At 38.1% G+C, this 15871-nt stretch overlaps 1 protein-coding gene across 1 annotated transcript; it reads left to right on the plus strand.

Annotated features, from left to right (window-relative positions):
* The first annotated feature begins 211 nt into the window (after positions 1–211).
* Positions 212–15693, plus strand: heatr3 (HEAT repeat containing 3). The gene is made up of 15 exons (XM_039657349.2): positions 212–482; positions 787–959; positions 2233–2320; positions 3755–3858; positions 4675–4784; positions 5068–5208; positions 9095–9405; positions 10111–10201; positions 10412–10566; positions 11548–11630; positions 11718–11854; positions 14043–14131; positions 14233–14376; positions 14766–14942; positions 15354–15693. Exons 1-15 carry the CDS (start codon positions 351–353, stop codon positions 15465–15467), a joined length of 2049 nt encoding a protein of 682 aa, XP_039513283.2. The 5' UTR covers positions 212–350; the 3' UTR covers positions 15468–15693.
* The last annotated feature ends 178 nt before the right edge of the window (positions 15694–15871 follow it).

Below are 15871 nucleotides of genomic sequence, written 5' to 3' on the forward strand. Positions count from 1 at the left end.
TGCGCTTGGTTTTATTGATTTATGTATTATTCCGTGGTGGAACTTCAGATAGAGAAAACAGGTGACTGGATGCTGACTATTTGACATCCAATATCTCCCTTGCCAAGTAATAAGATTTCTTTCAGACCCGCTTTCAACTGCAGTGTGTTTTTGACCCACAGGGTGGCGCGCCAAGTCTTTTCGACGACACGTTACTTTACGACTATCTCCTGCGCTTTACGGCAGCTTCTAATGTCCACATGGTCGCTCGTGTTGTGGGGTTTTACTGTCTATGGCTGTGAGCTTGCCCGAGTTTAAAACAGTTTGAAATTGATTTTACACTTCAAGTGTATTCCAAACACATTAAAAGCATGGGGAAGACTAAGAACACCAAATTCAAACGACCACCGTTTTCTCCTGATGGTCTTGCAGCGACTCCCGTTAAACAGGTTGTTGAAGAATCAGAAGATGAAGACTCTCCGGCAGCCGAGCTACTCGATAAAGTAAGCTTTCAGTACTGTGACAACTCTACAGAGTTGTAGTAAATTAGGTCTTGGAATCCAAATACCCCAAAACACTGAAAAAAAAGTGTGTAACGTTGTGAGTGTGTGTGAGTGTGTAACGCTAATGACAGTGTCAGCTGTTTTTCTGATGGAATGTTCATTGAATAGATAAATCGTGTCAGCCTTCTTTACGGCTGAACTAACTGTTTCAGCTGTCTGTCAAGCAAGTGAAGTGTTCAAATATATCTTTGAACTTATAATTCTCTCTTGTAACTCTCTCTCTCTGTATGTGTGTAACATACAGTTACAGAGTCCATCAGCAGATGTGCGGGAGTACGCCTGTGCCAGTATCTCTCGTGTTGTACAGCAGAGTCAGGCGATCCCAGGATTCCTCCAGAGAGATGCTGTCAGGAAAATCGGACCTTTACTGATGGATCGCAGCCTGTTGGTCAGAGAGACTGCTGCTGGTGCTCTCAGGTACACACACACACACGCACACAATCTCTAGTCTATTGCTCAGGTGAGACTGGCAATCTACTTTTGAGCTGTAGTAGTACTATTCAGCCGCCATGGAACGGAACTACACATTTTCACAAGCGTACAGTGAAAAACGCATAAGTGCTTTTTACACGTGAAATATTAATTATGTTTCATTCTGAATCCTGGGTTATCTTGCTTCACATTTCACATTGCTAATAATTTTCTGGGGTAAACAATTTAATCCTGAGTTTTCATAAGCGGACGTTTCATACTGTACTTTCCTGAAACACACGTTAGTGTTCTTATTTGCATAATTGTGGTCAGGGCTGGACTGAGACAATAAAAATCGACCCTGGCATTTTTGCCCAGACTAGACCACACTGCATATGATCATAAAAACCGCCCATCTTTTCACGCCCTTGAATATGTTCCTATGGCTTAAAGGGTTAGGCTAGTTTACCCAATAATGCAAATTATGTAATTAATGACTCACCCTCATGTCGTTCCAAGCCCGTAAGACCACCGTTAATCATTGGAACACAGTTTAAGATATTTTAGATTTAGCCTGAGAACTCTCTGTTCCTCCATTGAAAATATAAGTACGGTATTCTGTCCTTGTCCAGAAATGAAATAAAGACATCATCAAAGTAGTCCATGTGACATCAGTGTAAGAATGTTTTGAAGCATCAAAAATACATTTTGGTTCAAAAATAACGAAACCTATGACTTTATTCAGCATTGTATTGTCTTCGGTTCTGTTGTCGAGCCGCGCTCAGTGACCCTGATGTTGTGTTATCCACATTTATAACCACTAATGAATGAGAAGGAACGAGTGAGATTTAACAGATTAAATAAGTACAAAATTGTCATTTATTAATACAATCGAACTATACTCCACAGTGATGAATCCTAAAACAAGCTATAAGATGTTCAAAATTAAAAGCTCCAACCCATATTCAGTGTGCAAATTAAAGAAAGAAAAATTCATACCTCTTTTAGTTACAGTGTCTGTCTACATCACACTACTACATAATAATAGTTATAATATTATTCCCATGACAGTAATAGCCATATTTTGTAAAAACAAATGCACTGAAAAATAAAGGAAACTTTCTAGTAAATTGCGGTAATCGTTTGTATAAAATATATTAATAGTTTTTCTAATGAACATCTTAGTGAATGATATGCTTTATCACTTTTACACAGCTCTTTGATGCAAAACTCCTCTGCTTTGGGGATTATTCTGTAAAAATGACCCTCTGTTTTACAGGAATCTTAGTGCCTGTGGAGGCCCTGGAGTATGTGAGGACATGGTGAGACAGGATGTGCTGACATCTCTGTCTGCTCTCCTGAGGGAGGTATGAGTCCTGGATAAATTCACAAGTGAATTTATACTTCATTTTATATATATAGTGTCTAAAATTAAAATTGTTTGATTTAAAATTAAAAGGAAATTTAAAGGTCTAAAATTGCTTGCAAATTCCTACAAAAACCATCATGACAGGTCTAAAATATAAACGCTTATAATAGGCATTGTGAATGAGGGTAAGGCAAAACACATTTTGGAAGAAGGATTCAGAGCCGGCTGCAGAAACAAACCAATGGACAGGCATTTAATATTGTAGGGGGGGCCTAATTATGACATCCAATAAATTGTTCTATAGGACAAAAACCAACTATTACGCCGATTTCAAGTACCAGGTGTAATTTGCGTGTGGGATATGTCCCCATATGTCCCGTTGATATTGTACCCACCACTTTTGAAACATATCCCGGCACGAATGTACCAATACAAATAAACAAAACATCTTCAGTTAACTAGCAGAGCATTCGTTTCGTTCGTTTTTTAAATAAGAGACGATCTAGCGCTGAAATGTGTTTTTTAAATCAACTGTTCAAATGCTCGTTGCCGCTGGCGCGGATAGGCTAATGTGTTTTTTTTTCTGGCTTGCGCACAGTCTTCACTCGGACGCGCAATCCGTTGTGGAGAGACTCTATTCATTACGGTGAAATTAAAACACAAAATGTTCTGAAGATGTTTTGTCTCTGCCTGATATACAACCACTGATAAACGTAATCAGTTTTGATGAAAGAAAATGTTATTAGAACGGATTAGAACCCAGAACCTCTGGCACGCTTGGCAAAAGTTCTACCCCTGGACCATTATTTATTACATTCACGTTCAATACAAATATAAAGGCGTAATTGAACGACCACATAAACCTAAATCAATAACTATTTAAATCAATTAAAGGATATCGTAATGTTATGCTACATATCTGTTTTATGAATTAGCAGGGCTGGTGCAACTTAAGAAGAGTAATAAAAATAACTGGCCCATTCATGTTCTTAATACAGCTGAAGTCGACGTTTTTGGGAGTGGAATATCCGCATGAGTTATTCAGTACATTATTTTTATTTTTAAAATAAATTTCTTTTTAAAATTTATTAAATGCAAATTGCATGGAGAGGGGGGCACAGGCGCTCGGTAGGCGGGCCCGGCCCCCTAAGGCCCGCCCATAGCGCCGGGTATGGAAGGATTGATGATATGTTGACATTAAATAAAAATTTAGTTAATATTGAACAAAAAAAGTTACGTAGTGTACCTTTAAACGATAAATGAGTTAGGTGTACTGTACTGGCCAATGACTTCCAAAATAGTCTTAAACCAACATAAAAAAGAACTGAGAAGATCGTGGGTGATTATCCTGCCTGATTTTGATATTTACACCGCCCACCCCTTGTGAGGAGACATTTATTCATGAGACTGTTTGTGTGTTTGTGGAGAACAGTGCTGTGCTGGCTTTGACGTGACGACTTCTCCTGTTATGAAAGGACAGAAACACACGGTGGAAGACGTCACCAATGAGGCAGTAAATTTACTTTGGAACCTCTGGTAAGACTGAGCTTAAACGAACTCTTTTTGTGATCATGACAGATTGCCGTTTATACCTAACAAGAGTATTAACAAATGTCTTAGAAATACCCTTGAGTGTTTTTTTGTGACCACTTGACAGTGCATCAACATCTTTATATTGTCCCTAGGGCACTGTTTACATCTGGTAGACACATAGACAAGGGAGACACATTCCCGGTTATTCCTGGTGTCTCTTTTGTCCACTTTCAACCGCTTCTGTCTTGATTTCTTTGAGGGGAGGTTCTTTGTGCGTTTAAATTTTTTATTTTTCATTTTTTTTAAATCTTTCGATCTAATAGACAATAAATTTGCTTGCACGATTTGCACATGAACGTGACCGGAGACGACGGAAAAACGTACAGAGACCAGTTGCTAGCGCTCTTCACATAATGTTTATGCGTTAGGTCAGTTGAAGAATAGGCCATCTTTGGTGGCTGTTCGAATGCATTAGTTTTCAATTACCTCTGGAAGTGGTTGAAAATGGATAAGCTCAAAATGTTTTAGACCCTGTTTACATCTGTATTTACCGCCGTCCACTTGTAAACCGATCGACCAAAACCCTTCATAATACTAGGTGTAAACAGGGCCTAGATTGATTAGTTATAATATTTAAAAAAAAATTAATTTAGTAAAACATTAAGTGATGGCATTTAGAGCATTTACTTAGCTTGTATTTTAATTAAAACAATGCATGAAGAGTTGTGCTGTTCTGTTCAAAATATGTTCAAAAAGTTGACAGGGTTGCAGTCTTGTATGATCTGTGTGCTTCTGTCTGTTTTCTTTGTGGTTGTGTAGTGAGAGCAGTAGCACAGCAGTGTCAGTGTTCAACAAGTCTGGACTTCTAGATATTCTTCTACACTGTCTAAAGAGGCACTCTCAGAATATGGAGTTGGCAATATCAGCAGGTATGTGTATATAAAACTCTTCAAAAGTTTCTTTTTTTTAATATGTTTATTCAACAAGGATGCCTTAAATTGATCAAAAGTGACAGTAAAGACATTTATAATGATATAAAAGATTTATTTTAAAAAAAGGCTGTTAAAATGTAAAAATATATATATATATTTCAAGTTGTAATAATTAAAAATAGTATTGTTTTTGCTTCCCCTCAGATTGTTACATTTCATTCTCACACTCCTTTAATTGGAACTATTAGGAGTAATTGTGGTTGTTTTTCCCCCTGTGTAGCTCACTGCTTGCACACAGTAACAGAAGATAACTCAGAACTGGTGTGCAATGTGAATTCAGGGGTATTTGGCATCTTGGACAACATTCTGTCCACCACACACACCAGTATGGAATACACTCTCCTGCGCACACTGGCTGCAGGTAAAACAACACAATACTGGACGTGTAATAAATATTTTTACTAATTATTTACTACATTCAATCTTTTTTACAACGTACAGATCGGTACTCAACCAGAATGCTTTTTTTGCAGCAGGAAAAGTATTTCTGCTCTTGACCACTAAGTGGTGCAATAATCATAGATGTTATAAATATTAGATTATGTCTGATAAAGGTAGGGTATGGGATTTGCAAAACGGACGGCAGATTTTGAAAATATACGATTCAAAAGGCCCTACCTTCTTTCCTCCAACGCAGAACATGGACATGCAATCATTTTTTCTCCAAAACTCAGATGCGCAAGATTGTACTTACTCTCTATCTCTCTGTACCGGGGTGACTTGCACTTACTGTGACTGGGTCACAAGCTTTGAGTATGTGCACTAAGGGGACAAGTGCGCAAGGGGCATGGTACGTCTGTTTGATTGACGCACTTTCAGTCCAATCATTCTAGATGGTCTTGGAAATGATTGGCTGGAGTTTTTCGAGTCCTGCCCATTCCACAGATGATTACATTTCTTAATTTTCATTTCAGTGCTTCTAACTTAGTGGCTGGAAGTGGGTTAGGATTTCAAGTGATTTTTGAAAAGAAATGGTCAAAAAAGAAAATCACATACCCCACCTTTAATATGGAGTGGATTTATCACAGCTCGTTTTCACGCCATGTGGAGATTTAGCAAAAAATACTATCAATAAGATTTTTTAAAATCACATTCACATAACCAAATGTAGTAATCTGAAGCCAATGTAAGTATTTGCTTTTTATGAATTCAGACATAGCAGGATATGTAAAAATTGTCTTTACTTTTTCATGGAGTGCACTTTAAAATCTTAATAAGCTTAAGTATTATGTATCATAATCTCCTTCTAATCATATATATATATATATATATATATATATATATATATATATAAAATATAGAAATATGAACTATTAGGCTACACATTTGCATGGGAGTATTAAGAGTGATTGCATAGTTTTCTAATAGGCTTCATGAATTAGTATTAATTCAGGAGTATTAAGAGTGATAAGTCAATAGCCTTGTGAGCAGGCTACAACACAAGCTGCAACTGTGCTTCAGGCTGTTCGAGATCAAGGTTCAGGCTTTTCAAGCCAACATAGCTTGTTCACAGGCTTTAGCCTCTGGTTTAATATTTGTCACAAAGAAAAGAATTTGTATTTTTAGAATCGATTTTTATTTTAACAAAATACTATAGTATTAGGCTCTTTATTTTTAATTGATACTTATGATAACAACAATATTAGCGGTGTGCCGGTTTCAGAATTGGTGATGAAGTTTATGAAGTGAGTCAAATGTGACGGTTCTTAACATAACCGTCGTCAGGGGAGGAGAGGGAGGGGGCTACCTTATATGCTGAGTTTCGGTTCTTTTATGAGACGAGCTCCAGTTCACGCGCCGGCACCTCTGTTTCGTGATTGTCGTCTGCTATATTTACTTCTTATTTATTAAATCCAGGCAATTGTTTGATGAAACATTGATTAAAATTAAGATACAATTAATACAAAATGAAATTCATTTTAAAGAAAGGTTTTCTGCTTTCTGTTTGATCTCTCTGTGAAAAGTTTTAATGCTTATCAGAGCTTATTTTATCAGAGCTCATGAATGCGAAAAATAAAATAAATATTTCATGTTCTGTAGAGACTACAGTTAGGCTACTCATAATTTGTATTCTGAATACGTAACAACAGTAACGTTACATGTATTCCGTTACCCCCCCGGTTATATAATAATCGTCCCACCCCTAAACATTGTAAATATTTGCTCTTAACCTATGTTGGCTGACAGCTTTTGTTTTACTTTTCTTAGTGACGCTTAGAAATAAGAAACAGCAGATTATTATAACCTCATCGTCAAAATAAAATTCTAAAAAAGAAGACCACTAATTTCCGTGAACCAAACGATCCTGAACAAAGACTGGCAGTATGTCTAAGGTATGGGGACACACGCGCAGCCTGGCGGAAGCTTTGGGCAGACAGCTGTATAGGCTACAGGTTATATATTGTACCCAAATAATACATTAGTTATAGAATTGGCTGCTCAATCACACCTTAATCGATCCAAAATTTCAATCTGATTGAAAAGGGAGGTTTATTCCTTTTCTAATCCGATCGAGAGAACATATAAACACTTGATCGATTTGAAAACCAAAACTGAAAGGACTGCGCATGTGCAATGATGTGTGGATCGAGCTCCCCCTGGCACTGAATTGTCAAAAAAACTCTCAAAATGCTGGCTGTGAATGCGAAAAACGCAGAAAAGCGAACCCGATCTGATAGTTTTTTTTTTTTTAATGACTGGCGAAAGTTTCGGAGGCGGTGTGCAAGCGTGATGGACTAACGTGAGGTCGAATTTTTTTTTTTTTTTTACATGCGAAAAATTTTGGATGCGAATTTCGGACTCGGAGTGTGCAATGGGCTTTACACTTAAATACTCACCTATTTAAATACAGCAACTTTTTTGGGGGTCGGTGTGCGTTATGTAATGTAATGTTATAAATTAACATTATTCGCTCATGTATTTTGAATTAAAATGAAAATGAAAGCTGACTAGATATATTTAAAATAATGTAGGCCACTTTTTACTGGTAACATAAGACATCTGTCATTATCAAGACCCACAAATATTCCCCCATTGCATAATTATTCTCCAATAAAGCTGCAGTCCATAGCTTTTTTGCGTTAACAATTATCCAAATAAAATTGAGAAAATACATAACCAGCCAGTGTTCAAAACTATCTGCTTGCCTTAGCTCGATTCAAAGCAGTAAGCTTTTAATCATGTTTTTAATTCCAGTGGTACTGGTGGATTCGAGCATGTCTTTGCGTCATTATGTCACATCTGTACACATAAAGAAGAGTCTCTCGGCTAGTATAAGCTATGTTGCGAGTGAGGATGTTGGAGATTTATAGCCTTCTCTCACAGCACTTGATATAATTAAACTTATCAATTTGATGGCAGATCCAGAAATGTTCAAACGACAGTCACCAGTGCTGGAGATTCACCCGTTCTAAAATGTAAAAGACTTCGGGGTGGCTACAGGATAAAATAGACTGCAACCGGACACATGCGAAACAAGGATAAATATCTGAAGGGCTTTAAGTAAGCAATAAGGTATGAGAGGCTGTGCTGTATCGTGAATAAGTAACGGCTGAAGGGCGTGCAACCCCTTCAGCCGTTACTTATTCACGATACAGCACTTGCCTCGAGTACCTTATTGCTTTTATAAAACGGTTGCCACACAATATTAACGTAAAAAACAATATATTAGTGCAAATTTCTTGAAGTAAAATCACTAAAAGCCTTCCTTCCGCTAGAAAAAATATTCCCTGACCGTGAACAACAACGTTCCAATGTGTAAAATGCATGAAAGCTCAAATAAAAACAACATAGAACCGCAGTGTTGCGCAGCGATCAATAGAACCGTTGGGTGAAGAGGTCATAGCCGTGTTTTATCATGAATAAAGCACAGCTCTTGACCAATCAGAATCAAGGATTCGAACTAACCGTTTTATAAATGCAGTCACTAAATGCTGATGTAGTATAATTTGTTAGATTTAATCAGCACGTTTTACTGCAATGTCAGAACCAGTGTTACAGAACCAGTGTACAGAACCAATGTCTTATCTAGTTCAGATGACATTATTATCATTATTATTAGTTAATTATACCTAATGCGCATTAACTAATATTAACTAATTGATCCTTGTCTTCCAAAGAGTTATATTAGTGCTAATAATTGGTGAGGAAATTTAAGACTGAAATACTGATTTCTGCATGGATAGTGGACACTTAGCAAATAAAGTTTTGTATGGTTAAATGTTGTTTGTCTTTCATCTGTTCTTCAGGTTCTTTATGGAATCTAAAAAGCAGCCTGTCTTCTGCTCAGCAGTCTCAGACACTGACGGCACTGGCCGCCACTCTCTCACACTGTCTCATGTTGGACGCTGGAGTGCTCATCCCAGAGCTGTGGCATGCTGAATCTGCCCGTCTGTCTAAAGAGGCAACATCTGCCACAGAGTCAGATCATACGGATGAACGGTCTGAAGGGCACAAACCCGAAGAGATGGAGGAGGATGGGAGAGATGAGAAGATAAATGGAAGAAAGCCCAAGGGACAAATGTCAAAAACAAAAAGTGACATTTCAGATCTGTTGCCTGTAAGTTTGAATCTGCTCTGTCTTGTTGTTAAAAAAAGAAGAAAAAAAGGACCAGGTTAGATACAGATTTAATTTTTTTGGGGTGAATTTTCTAAGAAAAATGATGATAGGTTAGAGTGCGCATGGAGGTCACATGCGCTTCTTCACTATATTCCTCAACAGGAGGACGATGTCTTATTGACTGGCTGAATGTGTCACATGACTCAAATAAGGTCATCGTGAGGGCAGGAATACCTTCTGTACTCTCCCTTTCCTCTTCAAGCCATGTAAACGCAAGTGATGGCATATCTGTCCCTCAGAGCAAAATGGTCTCGCTCTCTCTAAACACAGAGTGACTGTCCTCATTTATATATGAGTGTGCTGGGCTACAGTAACCTCTCTGTACTCCCGTTGGCAAGTGTAACCTGCCCATAGGGTGTCCTGAACATTGTCCTGTTTGAAAGGTCATGGTGAGATTTGATCCAGATCCTCATTTGTGGCCTATTTTTCATCTGGAACCAAAGCAAAGCATGTTTACTCAATCTGTTCTTTCCATGTTGCCATGAATGGCCTTAATTCTTTAATTTTCTATTTCAGCTTCATGAAGGCAATTATTAGTAATCAGTTAAACTATCTTAAATCAGTTTAACCATCAGGATATGTGTACAGACGACCCCAACAATTACTTTTGTGGTTTTGTTGTGTGTGTATGTTGTGGTTTTAAAGAGAGACAGACTGGAGTTGCGAGAGGCCAAAGCACTGATGTCAGCACAGCAGACATCCCTGGAAATCATCGTCAACATGTGCTGCTCCGATGGTGAGATTGTGTTATTTATAGGCGAGCAGGTGCTTGGGGGAAGACATGAATATTCTAAACCCTGCACAGGATTAGAGGAATAATTTCTGTAGTTGTATCAAAGAAGATGAGACAGAGGATAATGTGATGTAGTATTGACTCTCTCTTGCTGTGTGTGTGTGTGTGTGTGTGTGTGTGTGTGTGTGTGTGTGTGTGTGTGTGTGTTTGTAGAGCCCTCAGATGATGAGTGGGAGGAGATGTCCAGCAGTGATGAGAGTGAGATGTGTGCTGATGGGATGGCAGACACTAATTCCAGCCTGTTCTCCCCTCTCTGTCTGTCTGCTGAACTTCACACAATCCTGCTCAACCACAGCATACCTCAACAGGTAATTGTTATATTATTATATAGTCTGCAAAACAAACAGTGACAGTGTCTTTTTGTGTAACTCTGGTTAGGGATGTCACGGTACCAAAATTCCAGTAGTCAGTACAGAGACCTTTAAAATGTCACGGTTCTTGGTACCAATTTCGGTACAAATCAGTTTTTTTTATTTTATTTTTAACTACTTGAAAAAATATATATATATTAAATTCAATTCAATCACTTTATTATTTATGATGGTAAATTTATGAAAGCATTCAAGGCTACATGCTGTTTAAACAAAAATATTGATGATACTGAGAAAAAAAATCAAGTAAAAAATACATTCAGCATTCAGTGGATTTACAGTAATATTTTTAATTCATGGAGACGTAGTTAAATCTATTGTACAGTAGCCTAATATAATTATTTCTGTCAATTTCTTTAAGTTAAACCAAACTTTTATTTTGACGGGCTGCCGTAAAGACCTTTGAGTTTTCGTGCGATATGATGTGATGATAGTTTTTCTCAAATGAAACGTTAAAATGCTCATGAAGTGACTCGGAGATGAATGGAATCATGAATCATGTCATCATATCGTGAGGCAGCAGAGACTGAAAACAACGCGAGCGTCACTCATGCGTCAGTGTGTGTGTGTGTGAGAGAGAGGTAACGTTAAATGAAACTGCGCGTCTGCGCCGTTCATTCACACAGAGACAAGCACAACATGCAGGGTTCATATTTAAATAGTTTAATATACACAGAAACCACATCAGCAGCGCCACCGGTCGCCATGTCTCAGCGCTTTCATGAAGAGAATGCAACTTCACGACCTTTGTGCATGCATGCGCATCCAGAACCGGGTTTGACCGGGTATTCGGTCCCATCGGGACTTGGTAGGGTGACGTTTAACATTTTTTAGTACCGACTTGGTACCGAAGTACCAAACATTTTGACAACACTAGCTGTGTGTACTGTATTCACCTAACTGTCCGATTGTTTTCAGGTCTTAAAGAAGGCAGAGTTCCCCAGTGCTGAGGTCCTTGAGCTCTGTAGCAAACATCCTTCCTGGAAATGCCTCTTGAAAAAGTAAAAAAAACATATGCATGATGGTTTTAGTATCATGCAAAGCAGTGCGAACCATAATCTTATTCTCTCAAGCTTTGTTCCTTCTAGGATGCACCTGGTGCAGTGTCGGGCACTGACGTGTCTCCATAATATCCTTTCCTCTATGGATACAGAGTCTCTTGGTGGTGCTTCAGGGCTACAGGCAGTGGCTCTGCACCTCTCCACATTGGTCTTCAGCTCAGCAGGTGATTAATTGCTGGGAGATTAATCAAATTTTATTTTCAATTACAAATTTGGATAATCTAAAATAAGTTATAAGGCTTATTTGTGCCACATTCCTTTTTGCATTGATTCTTCAAGGGGGGGTTGACTGCTTTTTTTCTTTGCATGATTGTGTTTATGGGGTGCAATATAACATGTATTTGTGTTTTTTCTTTTTTAAAAAAGTCTTATTTTTCATAAACTTCACCTTTTTCATCAGCCGCACTCTCCTCTGTCCTCGAATGAGCGGTTGACTTCCTGAGTCTTTAAAACCACTCCCTCAGAAACAGGCCGTGGGGCTCAGATTGTTTTTTTTTGGCTGGTACGTTGTGATTGGCTAAACTGTCGCTCACGTTGTCCGGAAGGTTAACGCCCATTACCTTTACGTGCGAAACGTGCCTGTCATGAGCTCCGGTCCAGATGTAAATAATGGCGTCGAACTGCAGTATCAGTTTGAGGCACAATCAGACCGAGAAAGCCGCAATGAAGAGGGTCAAACAGCACCTCACCACACACGGCTCTTAAAACCAAACTTTTATTTTGACGGGTTGCCGTAAAGACCTTTGAGTTTCTGTGCGTGTATGATATATGATATGATATGATGATAGTTTTTCTCAAATGAAATGGTAAATATATATTTAGACGCTTCTGAATGATAATTTGCTACATTTTTTAACTTTATACACATTTGTTGTACACAATAGCATCTGACTGGCAACAATAGCAACTGACTGGCTACTAATGTTAAACACAAACAGTGTTGGCAATTTTACGTTCTTGATCAAATCGAAAATAATGTCATAAAGCATATATACATGAAAATACATTTACAACGTTAGTACTAATACAAAATTCATGTTTGTACGCGTTTGTCGTAGACACAAAACAGCATAACTAGTAGCCTAGTGGCTATAAAGCCAGCGCTGGCATTTGAAAAAAATAAAACACAAGGCTACGTCTAGAATTATACATGCAAATAAAATACATTTAAAATGATTAAGTCTTAGCCTACTTACAGGTTATGGCCCAACAACTGCTGCCTCTGGTTTTAAAGTTGGAACTGCTTCATGTTTTAGTAACAGTTTCTTGTTGAATCCGGTGTTGAATTCGTGGAGATTCTGGAAGCTGTCCTCCGTAAAATGCGCAGCACAAGAGAGCTAAATTACGATCGTCATTTTCAGGAACATAATCAAACATAAATTGTATCCATTGTTGACTAAGTACAGCGTCCGTGGGAAGCCTGAAGACAGAAGACCTGACAGCTGGGTGAACACAACACAGTCGACGTGCCGCAGAAATATGCTAATGCCCTTTTCTGCATATCCCGGAGGGAGGGTTGATGCAAATGTGTGGGTTAGTGACGTCTAAAACCCAGCTGTAGTCCCAATCGAGTCGTTTTTGTAGGCAATTATACTTCCTGATTTTTAAAAGACAATATCTCTGCTTACACTGAACTTTCAGCGCTGCAACTTTGCAGATACTGTTCATGCACCATCAGCAACAAAAAAAGTGAAATCGCAATCACCCCCCCCCCCCCCCTTTCAAAATTTTCTTATAAATTAAGCATACTTTTTTTCCTTTAGGAAAAAAAATATGATAAACAAGCGAAAAAGAAAGAATTAGACCGAGCCCTTTGAATCGGTGTCAAAACTCTAGCCACGCACTGCAAAGCAGTTGTGCGTGTTGTCATATTTGGCCATAACACGACATGACATGTAGCCCAAGCCTGTAACACATTCTCATTTTTAGCATTTTTGAGAGGAGTAAAGAGATGCATTGTCACTTGTCCAGTTTGGTCTGGAATGCGGCCCTGACCTCCTGAAGTGGTTTGAGGGATCTGAAATAAACCTTATGGCATAAGAACTTGTTTTATTTATTCATCTTTTTTGATGCTTTTTCCCATACGTTTAAAAATATCAAAATTAATATCGATATCGCAATATTCATTATCGATATCGCAATATCACCTGTTTGTCAATATCGTGCACCCCTAGTTGGTAGATGTAGATGCTCCAGACAGGGACCCGATTATAGCACTTCAACACGGAAAAAGTCAGATGTTCATGATATGTCCCCTTTAAGTAATGGTATAAAATAATTGTGATTTCAGTATTGACCAAAATTTTTGTGATTGTTGAATCATGATTTCTTCCATTCTGAATTCATTTCTAGAGGTATTAAAGGATGAGGAGTTTCTGGAGGCTGTGACCAGTGCTCTTCGGTCTCTTCTACAGATCATGGCTACCAAAAACATCCCTCAGGTCAAAACATTCATCATTTTTATGCTTTAGTGAAACATCATTTCAAGCTTTACCCTGTATTTGTGTGTAACTGTGTTTGTTTTATGTGCTGTATCCTGCAGTGTATGACTCCACACCAGCTAATGAGTTTTTGTGAGGCTGCTACCAGCTGTGAGCTGGTCAGTGTGAGAGTTAACGCTCTGGCCATTCTTGGTATCACAGGAAGTTCTCTTGCCAAAGAGAAAAACACAGAAGACACTCTACGGGTAAAACTGATTGTGGTAGAATTATTAGAATAACATTAGTCTTGTTTATATTGTTTTTTCTTGGTGCCCACAATAAATATAACATTCAGAAATTATTACCTTTTTTTAGGTTAGAAATAATGATCAAATGTTCATTTTATAATATTTTAATTAAAAGATTTGATTATGTTTTGTTTAATTATGATTTATTTTGTTATTAGAAATGGAGTAAATTACATGGAATGCAGTCTCATTTTACACCACATTCTACAGTATCTTAGGACATAAATGTATTTTGATTTACAAATGAATTGTATGATCAAATATGCCTGCTTTTCGTAGGTTTTTGCAGTTTATTCTGCGTTAGCTTTGGTCAGTTGTACACCTAACCTTACCTTTTTTTTTTGCAGCTGATTGGAAATGCATTACTGAATGTTGCAACAAAGGACACAAACCTGGTGGTGTGCGGGGAAGCGCTGGACGCCCTCTTCGATGTATTTGCTGATGGCGATGAAGCAGAGGCTGCTGGAAAAAATATTAACCTGCTTTCATCGCTCAAAGCTCTTCAGCCAGGGTTTAGGGCCAAGGTTTGTTTAAAGCCAACAAGAAATATTAGCTCAAATACATGCATTCATGTTCGCACACTTGAGCTGTGATATTAAATCAGACAAATCTCACACCTCTAAATACAGGCTCGAGTTTAATGTTCAAGAGGAACGTTTTTGTCTGTTCTCTGAGATTGAGATCGCTTGCATAAGCACTGTCATAAGACTGTCCACAGAAAGTAGCACTGAAATCCAACTGAAAGGATCTGCCTTGGTTGGCTTATCTTAAAAGTTCCACTTTTAAACTGTAAAGTACTTTTTTTTCCAGCTGCTTTTATCCATTCACAGTCTGACCATTCACAACATAGCCATTGCTGGATCTCTGTATTCTAGTATGTTCTTAGGCCTTTAGATGGCAGGCTTTTCAAAGTTTGGCCTTTTGTTCCCTCACAGCTGCGAAAAGAAGGCAGAGGAAAATACAGCCCTGATCAGCTTTGTGTTCTGGACAACATAAGGATCAACCTTAAGAGATTCATCGGCTACTTGGAGAACCTGCAGAGAAAATGAGGCTTCAGAGATCTGGAGTACAAATTCTCTGTAAACGGCTCGCCTAATTTTATTTAGCATTTTCTATCTGTACTCTATGGTTTTCTTTTTATGTGAGAGTGTTTATGTGAGGAAATTAAGATACAAAATTATGTTTGTAAAACCAAACATATAAGTGCTTTAATTAAAGAGTCACATATCATAATTGTTCCTTGTTGTGTTGACAATTAAGAAGAATAAGTATTAATCTGTGATGTCTGTGTGTTTTTTTACTTATATTGTACACTCCCTTGACCATCAAATCTCAGCAGTTATACTGAAGTGAACTGAAAAGTGTGAGTGAAGCAATGTCATCCTGTTATATATCAGATGCCCCTTTAACCCCTTGTTTATTTTCTGGCTTCTGGTAAGACCTGTCCACAGCG

This window comes from Pimephales promelas, chromosome 1 (genome assembly GCF_988280905.1).
Source record: "Pimephales promelas chromosome 1, fPimPro1.hap1.1, whole genome shotgun sequence".
NCBI lineage: Eukaryota > Metazoa > Chordata > Actinopteri > Cypriniformes > Leuciscidae > Pimephales > Pimephales promelas.

Excerpts from the sequence above, each read along its gene's own strand:
- heatr3 (XM_039657349.2), top strand. The coding sequence starts at position 351 with ATGGGGAAGACTAAGAACACCAAATTCAAACGACCACCGTTTTCTCCT. Across the intron at positions 483-786 it reads CAGCCGAGCTACTCGATAAA|TTACAGAGTCCATCAGCAGA; the intron begins GTAAGCTTTCAG and ends TGTAACATACAG. Across the intron at positions 14,943-15,353 it reads AGCCAGGGTTTAGGGCCAAG|CTGCGAAAAGAAGGCAGAGG; the intron begins GTTTGTTTAAAG and ends GTTCCCTCACAG.